Source organism: Artemia sp. Qi Xiang Cuo, chromosome 3, assembly GCF_049724085.1.
Source record: "Artemia sp. Qi Xiang Cuo chromosome 3, ASM4972408v1, whole genome shotgun sequence".
Classification (NCBI taxonomy): Eukaryota; Metazoa; Arthropoda; class Branchiopoda; order Anostraca; family Artemiidae; genus Artemia; species Artemia sp. Qi Xiang Cuo.
The window spans coordinates 60,392,027-60,413,479 of NC_142796.1; the positions used below are offsets into that span (position 1 = coordinate 60,392,027).

A 21,453-nucleotide genomic window follows, 5' to 3' on the forward strand; every position below is an offset into this window, starting at 1 on the left:
AGGAAAACAGTAAAAACCTACTATAAAATCAAGAATTCAATAATATAGATGTCATGAATTAAGAGAAGTTTTTTTCTTAATTCTCCAGAAAAATCTGGAGAAGGGAGAGAATAAAATGTTGTTGGTGTGAGGTCTTGAAACCTCGAACGTTGAAAACTGGAATACAATTCGAGTTTTAGCGCGATCTTGTTCCAGTCTAGGACGCCTATTCTTTCTGTAGTTATTATAACGAGATAGGGTAAATGTTAATTGTTACCCGCTAATTAATCTTCATTAAAGTTTTGTTTTTTTTTTTTTTTTTTTTTTTTTTTCATTTACATTTAGGGCAAAAAAATCAGAAAGGCATTTGGCTTTTGGGCAAACATTTTATCTCCTTTGGGGATGTTGTTTTCTAATGGGTACGTTCACCGACAAATTTTGATAAGACGCTGCGAAAACTAACAGAAAAATTAGTGTGGTATCTCAAGTTCATAATATGCTCGTACTCTTCAATGCTTCCATTAGACGTGCTTTAGAAGTGCTTCCATTAGAAGTGCTTTTGTATAGTACATACTACACAACAGCATACATTTACGAGCCACTAGTGAACTCGTATAAAATATTCACTGTGACTTTCTAAGAAATCATTAAGCGAAGAAAGAACTTAAAATCTTAACTGAAGAAAGATTTTTGCGGGAAGAGAAATTACAGATGCGTGTTCTTTTTCTTTTTTTATGGGTTATTGTATCGAACCAATGGTCATGGAAGATCTTGAGAGGACTCATTTGAAAGGAAATCAAAAGTTCTAGTGCTCTTTTTTAAGTGACCAAAAAGATTGATGGGCAACTAGCCCTCCTCCCATGGCCACTGTTTCCTCTTATTGTGTGTCAAAAACAACTTTCCCTACTTAAAGGATCCCAATGTCTAATGACGATGCACCACGATCTGTAATCTAAAGCATTTTAATTGAATTTATTTCAACAATAACATGTTTTAAAGATGCGTTCTAAGATAATTGTACTTGCTCTAATACACATTTGCCTCTTGTACTCTACCACCTGGCTTGGTACTCTTCTCTCCCGCCCCCTTATTCAGGTATCACAAATATTGTAGTTATACTGGCTTATATGTGATTAATGCCATATAAATATTAGTCCATTTTCTTGTTCTGATGACCAGCAAACAACCATGAAAATTTACAGAAGAATATGGTGCTAGTTGCCAGTTTACAATATTTTCATTGTTTCAGTTGTTTGATGATTTATTGTAAGACGTGTCAACATAATTATTTTGATTGCAGATTTATGAAATATTCAATATTCAAGATCGCAGCATCAGGTTGGAAATAAATTTGATATTATCCTCCAGGATTTTTCCATATGAGACAAGCATGATAATCAGGGACGCATTAGGGGGGTGCCCCAAGCCCTCCCCTATAAGCCAAGTGTTTACCTAGAAGCAATGCGATCGATCTATAAAAATCTTTATAGAACCTCCTACTCTCTCCTAAAAAAAAAGAATAAAACCTAGAGTCTCAAATTTTTCTGTTATTTTGTGTTCTGTATTTTTCTAGGTTCCTGTAAGTTAGGCCTTGGATTTAAAACCTGACTAGGACTTTTCTTTGAAAATTTCATGTATTTATTTTCCTTCTTGGTTTTGTTTTTTTGCTCCAGCTCCAATCAACTCTGGCTGATTTGATAATTGAGGGACGTCACTCGATTGCAACAAGCAAAGTATTCAAAAAGCCCATTTCATCTGCATCTGTGTCGTCAAAGCGAGAGTCACTTTCCTCCGTTTCTTCTGCCGAGTCTTTAGGATCAAGTAAAGTGGTTCCTTCTGGCACCGGTAAGTTTTATTTTTACTTCTTTTATTGTTTTTGTCTGTATCTTATAAACCCATGTGCCTGTAATAATGAAATGTTTTTTTTTTATCAAGGTTTTATCAAGGTGCTGTTCTGCTACCTCGTTTCACTTCGAGGTTGTAAGTGTATGTTGTACCTTTTCTTTTGAAGGACTGAACAGAGGAGTTTGCAGGACAAATGCCACCAGGTAGATCATTCCGAAAGGAAATCCAGCTACCAATGGGAATCGTTCCGTAATTACTCGTTGTCTCATCAGCATATGCACACACGACGATTGTCAATCATAGAGGGGGGCGGGGGTGTTGGCAAACTAGTCAAAACAAGCGAATTATAATAACAATTATAGGAAATTATACTTGGAATTAAAATGGATTCAGGTTTCGATGGATCACATTATTGTGTCGATTACTGGACAAAATACGTTTCTCCGTATTTATATTTTCGAGCTGACAAGGGGAGGAGCTAGAGGGCTCAATACGGCAGAGGTCGTGAGTTAGAAGTGAATTCATTCCTGCGCATGTAAAAAACAGGTATCGACGTTACATCACGCCTTTCTCTTAGAGGCCAATATCATATAAGCTAGAAACAGAGTCAGTCCTTCAGGTCGCTTAGGCCGCCAGCCTCTGTAAATATAGCTAGAGACTATCTTTCATTGCTCGGATCTTTGACCCTCGCAAATTTCGGCCCTTGCTCATTTGTTATCATGACGTCACAATTGTGACTTCGTCTCGTGTTGAGCCTTGTATAGTATACTTTTTCGGGAGGAACATCCTCGTAAAGGTAGTCAAACTATAACATTAAGAGTGGAGTTTTAGGGAATGAACCGGCTCCCCCCTCATATACAGGATAATCTTTATTAGTTGTAAGTTTTAATGTTTTTATTAACTTTGTTTGAAAAGACCTTTTTATTTGATTTTTGTTCGTTTTAAATGTCATATTCAGGGCTATCGTAAATACGAGAGGGTCTACTGTCTCGTTTTGAACTATTGATACTTGTATAGTAGAATTACTTTTTTTGATGGAACATCCTCGTAAATGTAAATAATCAAAAGAAGTCAATCTACTATTGACTTCTTTTGTCTCTTTGCTTTGATGAAGGCCTAATTGTAGTGTTAATCTCATGTTTATGTTTTGTTTCATGTTGTCATTCTTATTGACCGCCTTATATCATGGTTGCAGCAGTAGCTGCAACCTAATAAAAGATTGAAGCCAGGGCTGCTATCCATGCTCAGATTTACAATATTATCCCAAAAGTACTAATATGGAAGTTAATTCGCCCTTTTTGCTTGTAACGATTGTCACAATTTGTCAGGACAAATGCGTACCATAGTCTACAATAACATACCTATGGCATATACAAAAAAGCACCGCCTGTGGTACATTATTACCATATATACCAATTTACCATATTACCATTATTACCAGGTAATCTTGATTGAATTATTTGGTCCTCCCCAGAAAGAAGTACCAATATTCCAAAAGGACAAAAAAATTTGCCCGGTTAACAATGAGTTTTTTTTTCCAGATCTATACCCACACGAATTGGTCACCAGGTATCCACAACCCGTTGACCATTGGTAGCTTAATTTTGGTTTAAGGGGCCGTACCAGCGCACAAGCTATTGCCTAAAAGTGCATTTTTTTTTCCGTGTTTTCACACCCCTGTAAATAATCATAAATATTTACAGGTAAAATGTTCAACTGTGATGAGGAGGATGGAGAATTTTTCACGAACGCATCGCTTGCGGACTTGAAGGCTGGACGATGTGTAGTCGACGATATAAAGGGGCGAATGTCAGAGCTACATCGACGAAATTCCCTCTATCCCCAGCATTTGAGGTCTGCATACCCTGTGGAATTTGGTTATGAAGGCCTCAGAGTAAGTTCTCGTTTTTATTCCATCTCCTTCCTTCTTCTTTTGTGAAGTTGGAGACGAAATAGTTAAATAATACTTATCTATATAGAAATGATATAGAAATATGTAGATAAATAATTGAAAATATAGATAGATATAGAAAAGTAATACATAGACAAATATATAAATGAATAAATTATTTATATAATTATAGATAAGTAATATAGAAATAATATTTTGTTTGTATCTTACTCCATGTCTCACCTTCCTTTTTACATGTCTCTCCTTCTTCCTTTGTGAGTTCGTAATTTTCTACATTTGGTTTTTGTCTTTTATTTCTTTCCATTATTCTTTTCTCTTATATTAATTGTGCATTGCTTCTAGGCTCTCTCTCTCTCTCTCTCTCTCTCTCTCTCTCTCTCTCTCTCTCTCTCTCTCTCTCTCTCTCTCACTCTCTCTCTCTCTCTCTCTCTCTCTCTCTCTCTCTCTCTCCTTTTGCAAATGGATTTTGAAAAATATAGCTGAATGATTCTATATGTATATGTTTCTTTTCACTTCTCTAGAGTGATGTTCCTGATTTAACTGCTGCCACAGAAAATCTTTCTTTATTGACGCCACCTGCTCACAATACAAGAAAACGAAAGTCGTTGGGTGCCGGTGCTAATGTTTCCCATTTCTCGTTGGATGCTTCTTCTGCGAGTGGTGGCAGCTCTGATTCAAGTATAGAGAAAAGACGGAAAAAAGAAGCTCTACAGGTGAGTAAGTTATGCAAGTCTTTGCAAGTCGAGTAAGTAATTGAATAACACAGGTTTCAGATCATAGGAGCACGTACCCTTTGGGATAATATATGATTAGTGGGGTGACTTTTAAGGGACTCCTATACAATTACCTTATATGGTAGTCTGCATTTATAAAGGTATGTTTTCTGGAAAATTCTTTGTTTGAGGGAGTGGAATTTTTGTTTGAGGGAGTGCGAAATAATATTCAAAGGGTTGACCTGTAAAGTCTTCGTTTGTGTTGGGAATTTAGCTAACCTCCTTCAGAGAATTATTGTTGATTTTCGAATTCTCAGACAAGCTCAAGGTGGATCATAGGCACACACTGTGCTGGTCCCTAGGGTGGGATCTGGGGATTTTGTTTGAATGATGGGTTAAAATATAAAAGTGGATTTTGAGCATACGTTTTTCTAGGGGGTAGGGGATTTGCAGATTAATTTAGTGAAAACCCCGCCTCCTGTTCACTCCTCTGTTTAAATGTGTGAAAATAAATCAATATATTTGTTGCTGTTCAAGGGGGGTGGAAGTGTTCGCTTACATTAATATGATTTTTTATGAGACCTTATGTCAATAAAGTCTTGTAAGGGCTAATAGGCGTGTTATGTTAATGTCCCTGAAAAAAAACCCATAGAAAAGTAAATACTTAATAATATGAATTCAGGTAAGGTATCTCTTCAGGTTAAGAATTGGTCCAAAATCTGTATTACATTTAAATTGCCTCCTAATTTCCTCATTTTCACTAGTCAAAATTGTGCCAAAATACAATTTCTTTGGACAATCTGAATGAAAGAGTAAGGAAAACTGATAAGTACTCTGATGGGTTTAGCAGGATTTAAAACTCATGTGGCACCACTGAGATCCTATTTTGATCTAATATTACTTTATTTTATTTATAGTGAAAGAGTGTTTAAAATATATTTGTTCAGTTTGCGGCGAAAAAGGACACTCTAGTTCTAAAAATGATCCCTGTTCTAGACCGAAAAAATGTGCACTATGTAAATCTACTGATCATCCCTGCTATAGCTGCAAGTGTCCCGTAGCTCAATCTCTACAACAACAAGTTTCTAAATAGTGCTGCGTTCGAATTTCACTCAGCCATGGAAAATAAAAGGAAACGTTGCTGATAAGATCCGTATTTTTACCCAGCTACTTAAGGAATTTGATATTATTTGCCTCCTAGAACATTTTTGTCAGCAGACAAAGGGGAATTGATTAAAATCTCGTCGGATTGCACAGTGTTTTTCTCTCCGGCAAAAATAACAGCAGCTTGTAATCGCCCTTCCGGCGGCCTCGCTATTCTGAATCGCTTACCCTGTAAATTGATTAAAGCAGGGGATCATATTCTTGCAGTTTCATATCTGAACACGTTCATAATAAATTTTTACCTACCAACAAGCTATCGTAATGAGAAATCCGAGCGGAAGTTTATGGGGCTTGCGAGAAACTGTGTAAGCTGATCAAGAAAAACGTAAAATCCGCAGTCACTCGCTCGATATTAATAGGTTACTTTAACTGTGATTTGACTGATAAAACGCTCCCCAGAAGTCAGCTCCTTTGGAGCTCCATTCCTCCTTTGTATTCATTTCTTGACAAAAATGAATCCTATACCTATGTTGGCCCCAGCTTCAACTTCAAACCTCGATCATGTTGTTTCTTCCTTTTCGATCAAACAAGCCACTTTACTTTGTGAAGGCTACTACTTTGACCGCTGATCTTTTTGTGCGACAATTGAGTGCAATGTTTGAAGCAAAACCCCGCATGAGGAAAAGTGGTTTTATGTTCAAGAACGGAGTCACGTTGATCGTCAGTTATTCATGTCCGAGTGTGACACGTTACTCGCAAAATTAAAGTTCCTTTTCACCTGCTTAGTTCAGAATACAGGTCTTATATTAGTGAGTTCGAGATCGAAATACAGCTTACGATTTATCTTGCAGAAATCAACCACGCGCTTCGATGCGCAGAAAAGTGTGCTGTCCCATCTAGACGAGGTCGCAAAAAGACAGAAATCACCGACTGGTCTAAAAATCAAAGTCTTGTTGCAGCTTGTAAAGCAGTTAAATTGTGGCTCTGAATCTGGAACGAATCCGATAAACCGCACTCCGGTATAATAAGCGAATTGTGTCTGAAGACAAAAAGAAAGTTCACAAGAGCCCTTAAAGACCACAAAATAATGTTGATTCAAAAAAATGTTGATAAGATAGCTAGTGATCCTTTTCTTTTCTGGAAAACTTTTAAACGCAGTGACCGGACTTCTGTCGGTAGTATTCCAGAAAAAAGCTGGATTGATTATTATAAATTTGAGTTTTCGTCTCCTGACCTTGTTGCAGAAAGTAAATATGAAAAAGAGCTTGACCGTTTGCTTGTTAATTCTATTCGTTCTGCTTTTATAGTGACGCCGTCCGATATTGGGTTTAATCTAAAAAAAATTAAGAAAAAATCTTCTACCGGTGTTGATTTTATATCTGCTAAACACTTTGAGCATTGTAGTAGTCTTTTGTTGCAGTACCTTTCGTTACTTCTTCAAATGTCTACTTCTTCTGGTATTGTGCCTCAACAGTTTTGTATTGATAAGATAAGATAAGATATTTATTTCAAAAAATGGCTGTCACAAGCCCCGAAGGGCCGAATTCGCATTTCGGGGTCATATAATAAAAAAAGACATAAATAGCACAACAAATAAAGAACTGGCTAAACAATGCCAAAAACAACAATATCAGAAAGGCAAAGCCATTCATTAGTCTAACAAAAAGTGTCAAATGTAAGAAAGTTAAAAAGGCACAAATTAAAACAAAACCAAAAAAAAAAAAAATTGAGATAAAAATAATGTTAAAAAGGTTTAAAAGAGATTATATAAAAAGGGGAGGGAACGGAAGAGCCAAACGGACACCAGCATGGGTATCACCATAAAAAAAAAAAAAAAAAAAAAAAAAAAAAAAAAAAAACTAGTGGTCAGATTACGGCTATACCGAAAAAAGGGGAAAACGATCTCGATGATTGTCGATCATATCGGCCTATAACGATCTCAAGCACCACTTTTAAAATATTTGAGTCCATTATTCTTAGAGATATTTCCCAAGAGTGCTCTATGCCAGCGCATTAGTTTCGTTTTCAGAAAGAACTTATTCGTGACCATGCTCTTTTTTCCCCTTTTACAGTTCTTGTAGTTGTGGAAGGTTCTGGGGATTCTATTGTTCTATGTGAACGGGACATAGCCAGAGCATTTGATTTGTGTATTTTTGCCCAGATTTTGGTAGAAACTCTAAAAAGAGGGGTGACTTCTCAGTTATAACATGTATAAGCATCTTCGTGCCAAAATGAAACGCAGGTCAGAGACTTTTAGTGTGCTAAAGGGCGTCAGACAAGGAGGTCTCACTTCCCCCGCGCTTTTTAATAATTCAGTCATTCCAGCTCTAAGTTCTATTGACTTCACCTGTATTTACGGGGGTTTAGACGTCTCTTTACTTACGTTTGTTGATGATATCCTAAATCTGAGTCGCACTTTCTCTGGTTGGGAGAGCACTTTCCCGAAGTTAAAACTAGAATATCAGCAGCTTGTTTTAAGTTTTATGTGGATAAAACTGTAGCTGTCGGTTTCAACCTCAAAGGGTAGTCTGATAAATCCCTCCAAATTACTGAAACTTGAATCCCCCTCTCTAAAAGCCTTATTTACCTGGGAATACCCATTGGAAATTCAATTAAGGAAACTATTAAGCTTGCCATTCAAAATCATGAAAAAAAGACAAGGATTGTTTATGCGTGACTTCTCTCTAAGGTTACACACCTTTGTCTTTCCGACCCTTCTAAATTTTATAATTGTCTAACTCTGCCACATTTTCTTGCGCTTTCCCCTATTCGGAACCGCTTTTCTTCTTCAAGAAAAAACTTTTTAATTAGATATATTTTAAATTTGCTAAATTTCTTTTAAGTATGTCCTCTGGGACTAGTTACTCTTTTTTGTCTCAAAAATTCAAGCTCATTTTCCCTTCGACAATTATTGATAAAAGAATGAAAGATTTTAAATCTTCCACCAGTAAACTAAATCATGATTGGTCCTCTTTTTTTATGTCTTTTGATTTATTTCTTATCTTGTGATTATGATATATGATTTGTGATTATGTCTATGATTATTATGATTGTAAAAACTACATATTTTTGTTCAGTGTATAAGTTTTATTTGTCTTTTATCTTTTTTTTCTCTTATGTATTCTGTCATTTAGGGGACTTGCGCCCTTTTTTTTTTGACAGGTTATAAATAAATTGAATTGAATATTATTTCCACAAATATATATAATTATATTGATCTTACTGGACTTGGTGATTTTTTTTTCTTCTTCTTCCTTAAGCCCTCCTTCTTTTCCTTCTTCATTTTACTCCTTTTACCTGCTATTCTGGAAAGAATTTCTTTTATTTATTTGCTTTCCTTGCGATTTTGTGCGATATTATTACTCGTTGCCAGGTTCTTTTCTTTGATAATATTTTTAATATTTGTGAAAATTAATAAGTCGAACATCACATAATAGTATAATATATCGTATAGTTGAATAATATCACATAAGCACAATCAATCGAACGTCCCAACTTATTAAGCTTGGTCTTTTTTCTTCTCCTTTGAGAATCTAAGTTTCATAGCCCTTGAATGCTAGGGAGCCTAAGGAGACGTTTGCTTTAGAAGCTGACCTTTACTTAATATTATTACTTTATCTGCATACATGTGTAAAGAAAAAAGGTTATATATATATATATATATATATATATATATATATATATATATATATATATATATATATATATATATATATATATATATATATGTATATATATATATGTATATATATATATATATATATATATATATATATATATATATATATATATATATATATATATATATATATATATATATATATATATATATATATATATATAGAATAGTAATATGGACTATTCTGACATAAATATTTCTCACTAATTATATTTTTCAGACTTCTTATCATAAACCAGGATTGCCTACACCTTCCAGGAATGTAAAAAATTCTTCCATGTCAGTAAGTAATTTTATCGTTTTTTTTTTCAACTGATTCGAGTTATGTGAAGTAAAAGCTAAAATATCTAAAGAAGCTTTTAAGTCAGTGTTTTTAACCTTTTTTCTATCACTAAGAACTAGTAGGATCTAAGTTGCCATTGTGATCTGAGACAATCATAGTTCACAAAGGTCATTTATTTAGCATGAACTGTAGCCATTTATATATGATAAGTTCTAGTTTTGTGTCCCTTTAAACTTATGCCTACCCTTCAAAATGTTCTAAAGCCGTAGGAATAAAATCAGTCTTTTCCTCTCGGTATGAGAATTTTATAGAATTAATTTGTGTTTTTCAAGATTTTTCTAGTTAATTTTTGTGTTAAAATATGGTTACTAACTATTGATCGCATAGGATAAGATTTTATTGCAAAAGCCCGCGGGCTATAGCAACACACAAAATAGAACTGCAAACAAAGCCAGAAAAACAAATACTACCAACCAACTAACCAAAAAAAAAAAAAAAAAAAAAAAAAAAAAAAAAAAAATGTCAGCACTTCACAATTCCCTATGTTTAATCCTAGACGAAGAAACTTACACAACTATTTAGTAGCACTTGTGTTCCTCTCAGACATCCGGTCAATTAACCAACACTCACTCCCAGACACTTCAAAACAATTCACACTCGGATGCAAAATTTACACATAATATATGTAAAATTTTAATGATATGCAAATTTTCAGTTGTCGCTTTTATCAGATATTTTGAAAATGTGTATTGTGATGTCACCCAGATACAGAAAAGATGTTGATGTGTGAATGGACCTGCATTTCACCAAGCAGACGGGGTAGACTCTGCACCTGTTCGTAACAGTAGGCGAAGTAAATAGTAAATCGTTATTAGATTAGTAATAGGCTGTAGATTTCCAGCTTGCTGGAAAGATACTTTTATTCAACAATCACTTCATAAATACAACAAACATAGTTACGTTGTACAATCTGCTAACCGTCTACCAATAGATTGGTTTAAACATTTAGTATTTGATTGCAGATTGTCTACTTTTTATGACAACTTACTTTTAATAAAATGACAGTAGACGTTCACGATAGTAGACGAAGTAGACAATAAATCGTTATTAAATTAGTAATAGGCTATAGATTTCCTGCTTATTGTGAATATACTTTTATTTAATTCCTAATTTTATCTAATTTTAAGGTACCTAGATTAGGTTAGGTTACGTGTTTAATATATGCTATGCTTTGCCCCCTACCCCCCAAATGTGCAAATATATACCCCAAATTTGTTTCTAAACCATTATATATTCATCCTATTTTATTTCATTAGCATTAACCAAACAAGACTATATAAAAGAGTCCGTTTAATAGAAGAGTACCGGAATAAGTTTGTGATGACAGTAGACGAAGTAGACAGTACAATATGTCAACCGTCTACCAATAGATTGTTTTAAGCATTTGGCATTTGATTGCAAATTATCTACTTTTCACGTCAACTTACTGTCAATAAATTGAATAAGAAACGGAGATATGTAAAAGTTGTCAGGTGCCTATATAGGTTTTTCAGGACCCAGGGACAATTTCAGTCCCCTCTCATCCCACTAAAAACGTGAATAAATGTGTCGGTCAGGAAATACATCCCAGTGGATGCTTTGTTTGATTACAAGTGCACGCCTGTGCCCAAAAAAGTATATCAAGGATATCATTTTTCACAATTTAAGACGGCAGATACGGAATGCAAATCCAGACGATTTGGATAAAATTGAAAAGAACTAAATAATTAAGTAATACTTAATTCTGCAATTAATCTCTTAGATTGTAATGGGCGATAGTTTAGAACACCAAAAAACCTGTACAACTTACATCCTGTCCCAAAAACACTGTCACTGCTGTTTTCCTCACATCTATAACTATAATAAAAAAAAATTAAGGTTTTTCACTTGTATTTTAATATATTTATAATAATGATTCTGGTTGAGAATCATATTGTTAATTTAACTACCTTACTGTTAAATGAACGACATAGCTGGATTGAATCTTCATGGCATCATTTATGGCTCTTTGCCACTAAAAAAGGTGCCCGATCAAGGGTATATTATGGATTTTTTTTTTTTTTGAGGGGAGGGGGGACTTTCTAAAAAGCATCAAAAATTTGTTTATAAACAGTTTGTTGCGTTTTTACGAGTCGGAAAAGTTTCGAGAAGGGGGCTTAAACCCTTAACCCCCTTCCCTGGATACGGCCTTGGGCCTGATATGTTACTTGTCAGCATTTTACCTAGGTTTTCCCTCTAGAATTGTCATCTTTTGAAATAATTTCTTAGATCACACTGCTTTTCCATTTAAAAAAAAAATAAAAAAAAAATTTTAAACAAGAAAAACGGGTTTTAATTTTCTATAAAGCAGTGAAATATAAGACAATTAATTATACACAAATACTCCGAATATTTCGGCCCCACGTCCGGGAGCCTTTCTCAACGGAAAAAAATATGAAATGAAACAAAAAATGTTCTTTTTAAAAAAATCTTAACTTACATCAAAATAAAACATACTAAACACATAAAGAGAAAGAAAAAAACAAAAGAAAAAATATAAATAAATAAGAAACAAAACTCACATATTAAATACACGAATCAAATGCTCTGGCAATGTCCATTGCACATAGAACAATAAAATCATTATTTTGTCAAGTTGAATCATTATTGACATTCAGTGCATGGAAGTGTTTATTCTTGCTCTATTGCCAAATTTGTCTTGCTCTATTTGTGTTTAATCGTGACTGCTGTTATGCATGAGTTAGTCCCCCGTTTCCTATTTTTGTGTTTTTTGTATGATCCCTTTTTTTCTTTTGTGTGATAAGGGGACAAATGACCAGTAACTGTGTTTATGACCAGTAATATATTTCATCGATGTCCTCACGGAGCAAGTCAAATTTGTCACTAAATGTGTACCAAAAGCCATTTCTCATTAAAAAAATACCCCCTCCCCCCAAAAAAAAGTATTTTTCAAAATCTATGGGGAACATCCCTTCCTATTTGAAGTCACTGGGTAGACTCAGTGCAAAAAGGAGCCAAGTCTCAACAGTGGAATTTTGCAGCATGTTACAGACTGACTCAGGATACAAATGAGCTAAAGGCCGATCGGTAAAAAAAAGAAAAAAAAGTTCCTTGGTTTACTACTAAGAAATCAGTAAGGCGAACTAAGTCTAGGCTTAATTTTTTCGTTCACCTGACAAAATAGCATGGGAATTGGGAGTGTAAGTTGAATTAGCCATTTTAAAATGGGTTTAATGGGAACTGAAGGTTCTAGTGCTACTGACAGTTGAGGTTTACTCAGGATGAAATCAAAATAAACTTGATTTTAATGTATTTGTGGACAACAACACGCACTTGATTTTGTGTAAATGGCAAGGGCCTCAGTTCAAAAAACGTGGAGGGGGGATTTTTTTCAACGAAAATGCCAAAATACATATTTTCAATGAAAATACAAAAAAAAATCCCACGCAAAATGAAGAACTTTTTCTGAAGATTGGGAAATGTTTACTTGGATGGGTGAGGGAGACTGTTCAAAAATGTTTTTACGCTTCCATGCTAGTCCATGTCTAGGGAAAGGGTCTTTGAATCAATTGTTTGGACATTTCCCGCTAATGCAGACTTGCTTCTCTGGTATAACTTCTTTTCTGTTTTTTCTTTAAAGCGAAATGTAAAAACATTCATGGACATAGTACTATCATCGCAAAGATCTCCTTTTCCTTAAGGTTAGCTCTCTATCTCTTTTGTAGAACAAAAACTAACAATTTCTCTTTATTAATCCTCTTGTGTGCCTTTGGTTTTTGGGGTACAATATCTCTAGCTTAGTTTTTTTTTAGATTAATCCTTGAAATGGTAGTTTAGTGATAAATTAATCAAGCGATTGCTACTTAGAGGCATATTATGAACTATTCAATCTCAACCAAATTCTGTGTCGTCTGTACCTCCAATCTCTCGCGGTCTCCGCTCTCTCTGTTGCTCCTCGCTCTCTCTCTTCGCCCACACTCTGTCTTACTCTTCGCTTTCTCTTACTTGCTCTCTGTCAATCCTCACTCTCTTTCGCTCCTCTCACTTCCTCTTGCTCTCTCTTTCGCTCTCTTTCTCTCTATCTCTCTTTCTCCCTCTATCTTTCACTCTCTCCCCCTCTCTATCTTTCTCTCTCTCCCTCTCTATCTTTCTCTCTCCCCCTCTCTATCTTTCTCTTTCTCCCCCCCCCTCTCTCTCTCTCTCTATATATATATCTCTCTCTCTCTCTCTCTCTCTCTCTCTCTCTCTCACTCTCTCTCTCTCTCTCTCTCTCTCTCTCTTTTTGTTTCTTTCATTTTTTTTCCTTCCCTCTATCATGAAACAAAGGGCGATTCATAAAAACTAATCCATTTGCTTTCATAAAAAGGAATTGACAGATTGCCCGTGGTTTAGTGTTCTGGTTTAATTTAAATTAATTTTTTTTTATCGTATTAAGCTATGCTTGCATGTTTTTATCATTTTTTTATTATTGTAAATGATCTTCTTTTTTTCCATTTATGTTTTGCCTTTTTATGTCTTGCAGATTGTTTAAAATAAATTAGATTACATTAAATAGCCATGCCAATTCACCCAAGGATATCAAAATATCTGTAAAAAGTAAAAATACATAACAATAGGCTATTATTAGAATAATAATAATAAGGATGTAATATAAAAAATATATTTGGACCCCCCCCCCCCTGATTTTTTTCCGAATCGTAAACAAAGTAACAAAAATGCATGTAAACAAATTTTTAATGGGTTTTATAAATTTTTGTCTCCCCCCCCTCCCGAACAAAAATCCAGGATACGCCATTGGTTGTAGGGTTTTAATCTTGACCTGACGTTATTCTTGCTAACTTGTGTTAAAAGACGGGTCTAAAAGAAAACAGATATTGGCTCACATTTGGAACCTCCCGAGTTTCTTTTTAAGTGAACTTAATTGGATTGAGTAATTTTGAACGTCATCCTTAGCAGAAGTGAGACTCAAATACTATGAAACGACAGCGTATATCTTGTCGTAGTTTTTGTTTGTTTGGGTGTGTCAGGAATTTAATGATTTATTAGTGGTTATTGATTATTAAATATAAAGTAAGCATTTGATATTCATTTGTCCTTCTCCTTTTGGTCTGGAATTATTTTCGCTTTTTGGTGTTTTTTTTTTTTTTTAGTTATTTTCTTAGTATAAAGAGGAAATGTTTAAGGAAATAGTTTCAAATAAATGGTAATCTAATAAAAAAAAAAAACCTATTCTTAGTATTTTATTGCCTAATGTTTTTCAAATTTTGTTTTAACATGAAAAGTAAAATTTTGACCAAATTCTTAGAAGGGTATGGAATAAATTCACGACGGAATATTCTCTTGTATCGGTTTTCATTGTTTGTTGTTTTTTTTTTTTGCCAATATTTGCAATTATTATTCAGGACCGAGCCTACCCTTACTTGTTCTGTGGATAATGTGTTAGTTTTTAGCTTTTTTTTTTGTCATGACACCGGAAAATCCTTTAAGGGTTCATCCTCAGTTGAGTGCAGGTTTGTTAGTGTATGAATAAAAGATGACAATTTTTATTTTTCTGATTCTTCTTTTAATATCAAATTTGACTCTTTCTTGTGTGATTTATCTTCTTTTTTTCTTGCGCCATATTTCTTTTTTTTTCTATAAGATCTTGACAATCACCTAATAAAAGCAATTTCCTATATAATATAAGAAATGGAATTGTATAAACTAAGAAATGAATATAATTAATAAAATTAAAGAAAAGAAATATATAAAGAAAAGAAAGGACCAAGAAAGAAATGTAACATACCTTTAAAACTTTCTATGGAAATCTAGGAGATCATGTTATAGAGAAAATTTAAGATTTTTTTTTTTTTTTTTTACAAAAAAAACTTTTTTTCGGAATTTTCGTTTGCATTTTAATATTCTTGCTTTCTTCTCAGAAACATCAGCTAAAATAAGAATTTTTGAAATAGGTTATTTATTTTCCTTGCTGTTTTCTAGGCTACTCCCACTGATTCAGCTGGTTCTAGGACACCCCTGGGTGAGAGATCAAACATGTGCCAATCATTTGAAGTATTAGTCAAGGACAAAAATAAGAAACAAGCCACGCCCTCTATTGCAAAAAGACTATCTTTGCGCATTAAAGGAAAGCAAAACGATGAAAATAAGGTAATTAAAATACAAAATTAAAAATTTAAAGAATGTGACACTGTGGAGCTTTAGCATAGGTTTGAGTGGCGAAATATATAAGACATAGAAAAACACAGGACAGGAGGGTCAATCCTTTGGTTATAGGAGCGTATCGGGATTTATATGGTAACCTCGTGGTCCAGATTTACATTCCTGGAAAGAGTGATGTTTATGTTTTACTACCGGTTTATAAGGGAGTGAGACAGGGATCTATTATTTCACTTGATTTATTCGACAACGCAGTAATAAAGCCGCAATCGCAAATTGAGTGTTCATGTTTTGTTTGTGGTTGGATCTAAGTCCAGTTGGTTATGCTGAGGATTTTTTTATGCCTTGTCGGACCATTGTGCGCATTGAGGAGAATTTGAAATTTTAAATGATGAATACCGTAAAATTGGTCTTAGTTTCAGTGAAGCTAAGTCTGAAATCGTTCTTTTTAATTGGGATGATTCGACTAATGTATCTATTAGACATGGTAATGCTACCTTTAACCCAGTGTCTTCGTTAACTTATTTGGGCCTCCCCATCGGAACTGCCATGCGAGCTACCCGCTCCCCCTTGTGAGTCACCTGCAAAAGTGGATTCCCTCGTCATATGGTAGCATTGTGGCAAATAAACTCCGTTTTAATCGCATTATTCTAGCTACATTATATAATGCAATTGCTCTGTCGCATATTCTGCATGCTGCACCGTTATGGAGAATGCTTCAGAAATCAGATACTAAGCAAATTCGGTCCTGTCACTTTCGTTATGCAAAGTATCTGTTGAGACTACCTCTCTGGACGCGTAATTCTTGTATTACCCTTTGCTATAAAATCCCAAGACCATGTCAGGCCGTTCGAAAGCGGATTAAAAATTTTAACGCAAGGCTTTCGCACGAGTGCTCGTCCCTCTTGCTTTAGTATTGTCTATATAGTTTTTTTTATTTATTTGTCTTTTTTCTTTCTTTTCTTTTTTCTTTTTTCTTCCTTTTTTCTTTCTTTTTTTAGTTTGTATTGTGTAATAATCTGTATGTTTGCTTTTTGTAGTGACGGGTTAGAAATTAAATAAGTAATTATAAATAAATAGGCTTGTAAGTTCCCTCTTAAATAAGATTTTGTGATAAGCCTATAGTTGCAACTTGCATCCTAAGGACAATATAATTATGCAATTCGGCTGATTAGTTCCAGATTCATAGATTCATTGAGCCAGGGTTATTATTACTTTGAGTTTTTTAGAAAATGACAACTTGTTTAAAAAAAAGGAAAAGTTTTTCTATTTTCGCACTTTTGTCGCCTATTTTCAATTTTATTTTTCACTGCAAGAAAAGGAAAATACAAAGCATATTTCAAAAATGTGGTACAATAGGTGTATAAAGTGGAATATCAGCTAAATATTTTGATACAAAACTTATACATAGAGTATAAGCCTCGACTGGAATTGAAGCTGATTACGTCACTGGTAGCGGTTACGGCAAGCTTTAATTCAGTTTAATTGTAGTCTATCAAAATTTGGATCTTACAAAAGGTCAAAGCTTTTATTTATTTCCAACCTAAATAGGCTGAGTTTTTCTTCTTAAACTTCATCTTGTTTTTAAGATTATTCTGGATTAGGAAATAGTTAAGGCTAGGTTAGTTTAGAAAACATAGGATTGTGTCCCAAGAGTTGTATCATCCTATAGGATTATAGGACTCTAAAAGACAGGATTATTTCTCGAAAAGCAAATCGATATTTCTTTTCTATTTAAGTTAATTATTCTGTCTGAAACAATCGAGTTTGTGAAAAGCCTACTGTTGTAACTTGCACCAAAAGGACAAGATATTTTATATGATTGAATTCATTAATCCCAGATCCAGCCATTCACCGAGACAGAATTATAATATTACTTAAAAATTTTCCGCGGGGAAGGATCTAAAATCGCATAAAAACGGAAAATGATCCATCAAGAATCTTCAACCAATTATAACCATATTTTTGTACATTTTATATATTTTTAACCATATTTTCGATATAAAATACCAAGTAGACTAAATTACAAAGATGTAATTACCGTAATTAGGTAGATGGATACAGTTGAATCTTAACTACGAAATGGTATCAGGTTTGTCGTCTTGTGTTAATATATATAAAACCGTAGGAGAGCAGAAAAATAACAGACTAAAAATTCTTTACTAAACAAGATCAGCTATTAGAAAAGTGACTGAAAAAAAATGTACATGAACTGCTTAAAGAACTTAAAACTTTTCTGCGCTTACTTCAAGTACTTAAATACTTACTTTCAAGCACTGCACTTACTTCAAGTACTTAAGTATTTCATGTACCAATAAGCACTTTCCTTTTAATGACTGTTTAATTGAACTGCATGGGTTCTGCATGAATCAAAGGTACTGTGGTTTTCGCTGTTGTTTATGTTAGTAATAAAAAGTAGATAAATTGAAATAAAATTTCGGACACTTTAATTTGAAAATCAAAATTGTTTTTTTTGTAAAATTATATAAGCATCTATTAACTCTGAACCACTGTATGGAAGCTACTCAGTGGATTTTTTAATCGTAATAAGAAATGGAAGAGTATGGTCCACATTCTTTACCGTAGGTTGCACAGCCTCTCTCCCAAGCCGGCTTTATAAGGGCTAACTTGTATCTTCTAAATATTGTTTTCTTTATGGCTTATCCCCGCCCCCGCTTCCAAACTATATTTCCTACTTCGTTTCTCTGTATTGGCCATCTCTTATAGGGGACATAATTTTTTTAGTTTGTAATTTCCTTCATACGTGGATAAAGTTTAAATAGAAGAAACTTTTCTTCCTCAGAAGTATCCTTTTTTACTGCTCTAGAGTTAGGTTTAAACCTTCTTCTTTTTTTTGCTAGTTGCACGACATTTCTGTTTTTTTTAGGTGGGAGTAGGTGTATTTCAAATAATACTGCAAATAAACACCTTTTTTTCCTCACAGGCTGATTCTTAATTAAACTGCTATCCTTGTGCATGCTAAGTTTTATTATAAGTTATAGAAAATGCAGTTCATGCCTCGATTCCAGCCAATCAGAATGAAAATGGATGTGAAAGCACCCGTCTTTAACAACTCATCTCCTCTCTAGATTGGTTGAAACTCAGGCACGAGTTGTAGCTTTTACAACTAGAATTTTAATTAGGCGTGCATGAGGACACCGCCTTAGGTCGTTTCCTTGAAAACTTACAAGTGTCGTAAGAGAAATTCTTTAAAAAAAAAATTAACATCCGGAGTGACCAATTAAGCCCATCTCTGGGAGCTCAGTAGAATATAGTCCCTTCAGTATTCTGAATATGGAACCCGCCACCTTTAGGCGGAACTTGTCAATATTTCAGTTTTTACATTTATTCGTGAATTTATCCTTGTTTTTTACACTTTTCCCCGAACTTATCCTGGTGTTTTACACTTTTTCACTTTTTTTCATTTTATACACTTTTTCATGAACTTATCACGGTTTTTTACACTTCTTCATTTTTTTCATTTTTTACACTTTTTTGTTATTTATCCTCTTAATTTACGATTTTCAATTTTATTTTTATTTTTTCATTTCTTTTTGTTACTTTTTCGTGAATGTATACTTTTTTCACTTCTTCATTTTTATTTCATTTTTTACACTTCTTGGTGAATCCATCCTTTTTTTTTGTCGTTTCGTGTAATTATCATCAAATCGCCAATCGCCGAAAAGTTGCACTTCTGAACTTCATCTTGTATCTTGACGTTTAAACATAATTTCGTGTTTTTACTTTATTTTATTCGTCTAGAACAGTGGTTCTCAAACTGCGGTACGCATACCCCTTGGGGGTACGCAAAAATTCATAGGGGGTACGCGGGCGACCAACAAAAAAAAAAACAACCTTTTAACTCTGGGACTGGAATTTTATTTATATTTTAGCTATAGTTTACTTAGTACCGGTAACTAAGAAGGTGTACCTAAAATGTTTTGTGGGTAAAAAGGGGTAAAGTGTCTAAATAAGTTTGAGAACCACTGTTCTAGAATATTACGTCGATTTGTTTAAGATAATTTTGTGTGGGCAAGAGGGGGAAGTGGAGTATTATATAAGTTGATATATACCAAGAGGCCCTTAATTTAAAAAAAAATGTGATCGGCCCCCAGCTTAGAGTGAACGAGACCCACGAGATTCTCGTGGGAGGATGATTTTAGAAGTGATTTCCACGTGTTTACCAAATATGGTAATTAAATACATATATAACTTTGAGCAAAATCTTGCAGGCATTTCTAAAAGCCCTGCTTCATTAAATACTAAAGGTCTGGATCTAGGAGTGCTAGGGGTGCTAATGCTACCATACTTACGGATTTATTGTGAGAACTCATGATTTTATTTTTCATCATACAGTCGAAAAACATGATGTTCTATTGATAAATACTGATGCTCTATTCAGTGGTAATTCTAGATAAATTTTGCTAAGTGAAATCCAAAAAATTCACCCATTTTTCATTTTTGACCTGGTAACAATCCCTCAGACTCATAGCTCAGATTGCAGATCTTGAACCGTATTAAATAATACACTTGCTCTTGGGTTACACCAAATTTCGGTGAAATTTGACAATCCTATCTGTTAGATGTTCCAATGATGAGAATTTAGGGGCTTCTCTCTTGCAGAGGTCAATAGGGTTTTGGTAACTATTAAGTCAGCTTATGTTTGCGTCTTTATATCCAAAGTGAATAACTATTTAATCAGCTTTATGTCTCTATATTTTTTTTACATTTTTGATAGAGTTTTTTGAATTTTGTATATTTGTGTTTTCTTTTTTTAGGAACTCACGCCAAAGAAGACTAAAATTGGAGGTTTCAGAAAGCCTTTTGGTAGTCGTTCATATTCTGTTAATAAATAATTTTGATTGTTTTACGCTTCCAGATCGGATTTTATAGGATTAGAGATTTTATGAAAGGAATAAAGTTTGATTTCGTTTAATTAAATCATTGCGTCTTATTTTTCTTCTTGTTTTGGCATACATTGGCTAGTTTCTTACTTATTTTCTTAAAGGCAGATGTCAGTAGCATTCAGTAGTGTTAAGTAAAAACTGTCAAGTCATATTGTTTAGTGAGGGTGAATTGTTAATGGATTCTTCCGCAAAATGTAGGGCCGTATACAGGCCTGGACTTACCAATAGGTCCACTAGGCCCGGGCCTAGGGGCACGTAATAAATTATGACTGAGATCTTTTTTTTATTAACAAAAATTGCACTGATGACATTTATCGTCAAAGTGCCAGGTCCACTCGCTGCCGTGCTTTCTACTCATAGAAAAGTGATTTTAAAACAAATCAGGAATTCCGTGGCCTTATAGACTGTCAGATGTCTCCCAAGAATGGTAGCTGAAACTTCGGTATTACCTCTCTTTCATTACCTTTGGCTCATCAGTTTCGTTCTGTTCAGCGCTTCCACTATCCCCGAATTTTTGGGGACTTTCCCGAAATTTCGCAAAAATGGAGCGGCAAAAACGCTTGGGCCTAGGAGTGTCAAAGGTTTAAATCTGGCCCTGGGTGTATGGATTAGTTCAGTTGTATGTTTTAATGTTCAAGTTTGGTTACAATTCTTATTTCCTTACAAATTTTCGTTTAAATAATTTTTTAAATTGCAAGGTTACTCTAAGTTCAAAAATTGGGATTGGTTCCCTCTCTCGAAACTAGTTTCAGTGGTAGTCTTATAACCAAAATCTCTTCATCTTTCCTCGAATAGCACAATCACTTTTCAAATTCTTTTGTCGAACCGGATTTTCC

At 34.2% G+C, this 21,453-nt stretch overlaps 1 protein-coding gene across 1 annotated transcript in view; it reads left to right on the forward strand.

The window, feature by feature from the left end:
* The window catches only part of LOC148954358 (uncharacterized), an 89,500-nt gene extending 68,842 nt beyond the window's left edge, over positions 1 to 20,658 (forward strand). Inside the window, 6 exon segments of the mRNA XM_089086305.1 lie at positions 1,653 to 1,824; positions 3,528 to 3,718; positions 4,258 to 4,449; positions 9,453 to 9,515; positions 15,534 to 15,701; positions 20,489 to 20,658. Coding sequence (XP_088942431.1) covers positions 1,653 to 1,824; positions 3,528 to 3,718; positions 4,258 to 4,449; positions 9,453 to 9,515; positions 15,534 to 15,701; positions 20,489 to 20,566 — 864 coding nt within the window. The 3' untranslated portion in view covers positions 20,567 to 20,658.
* The last annotated feature ends 795 nt before the right edge of the window (positions 20,659 to 21,453 follow it).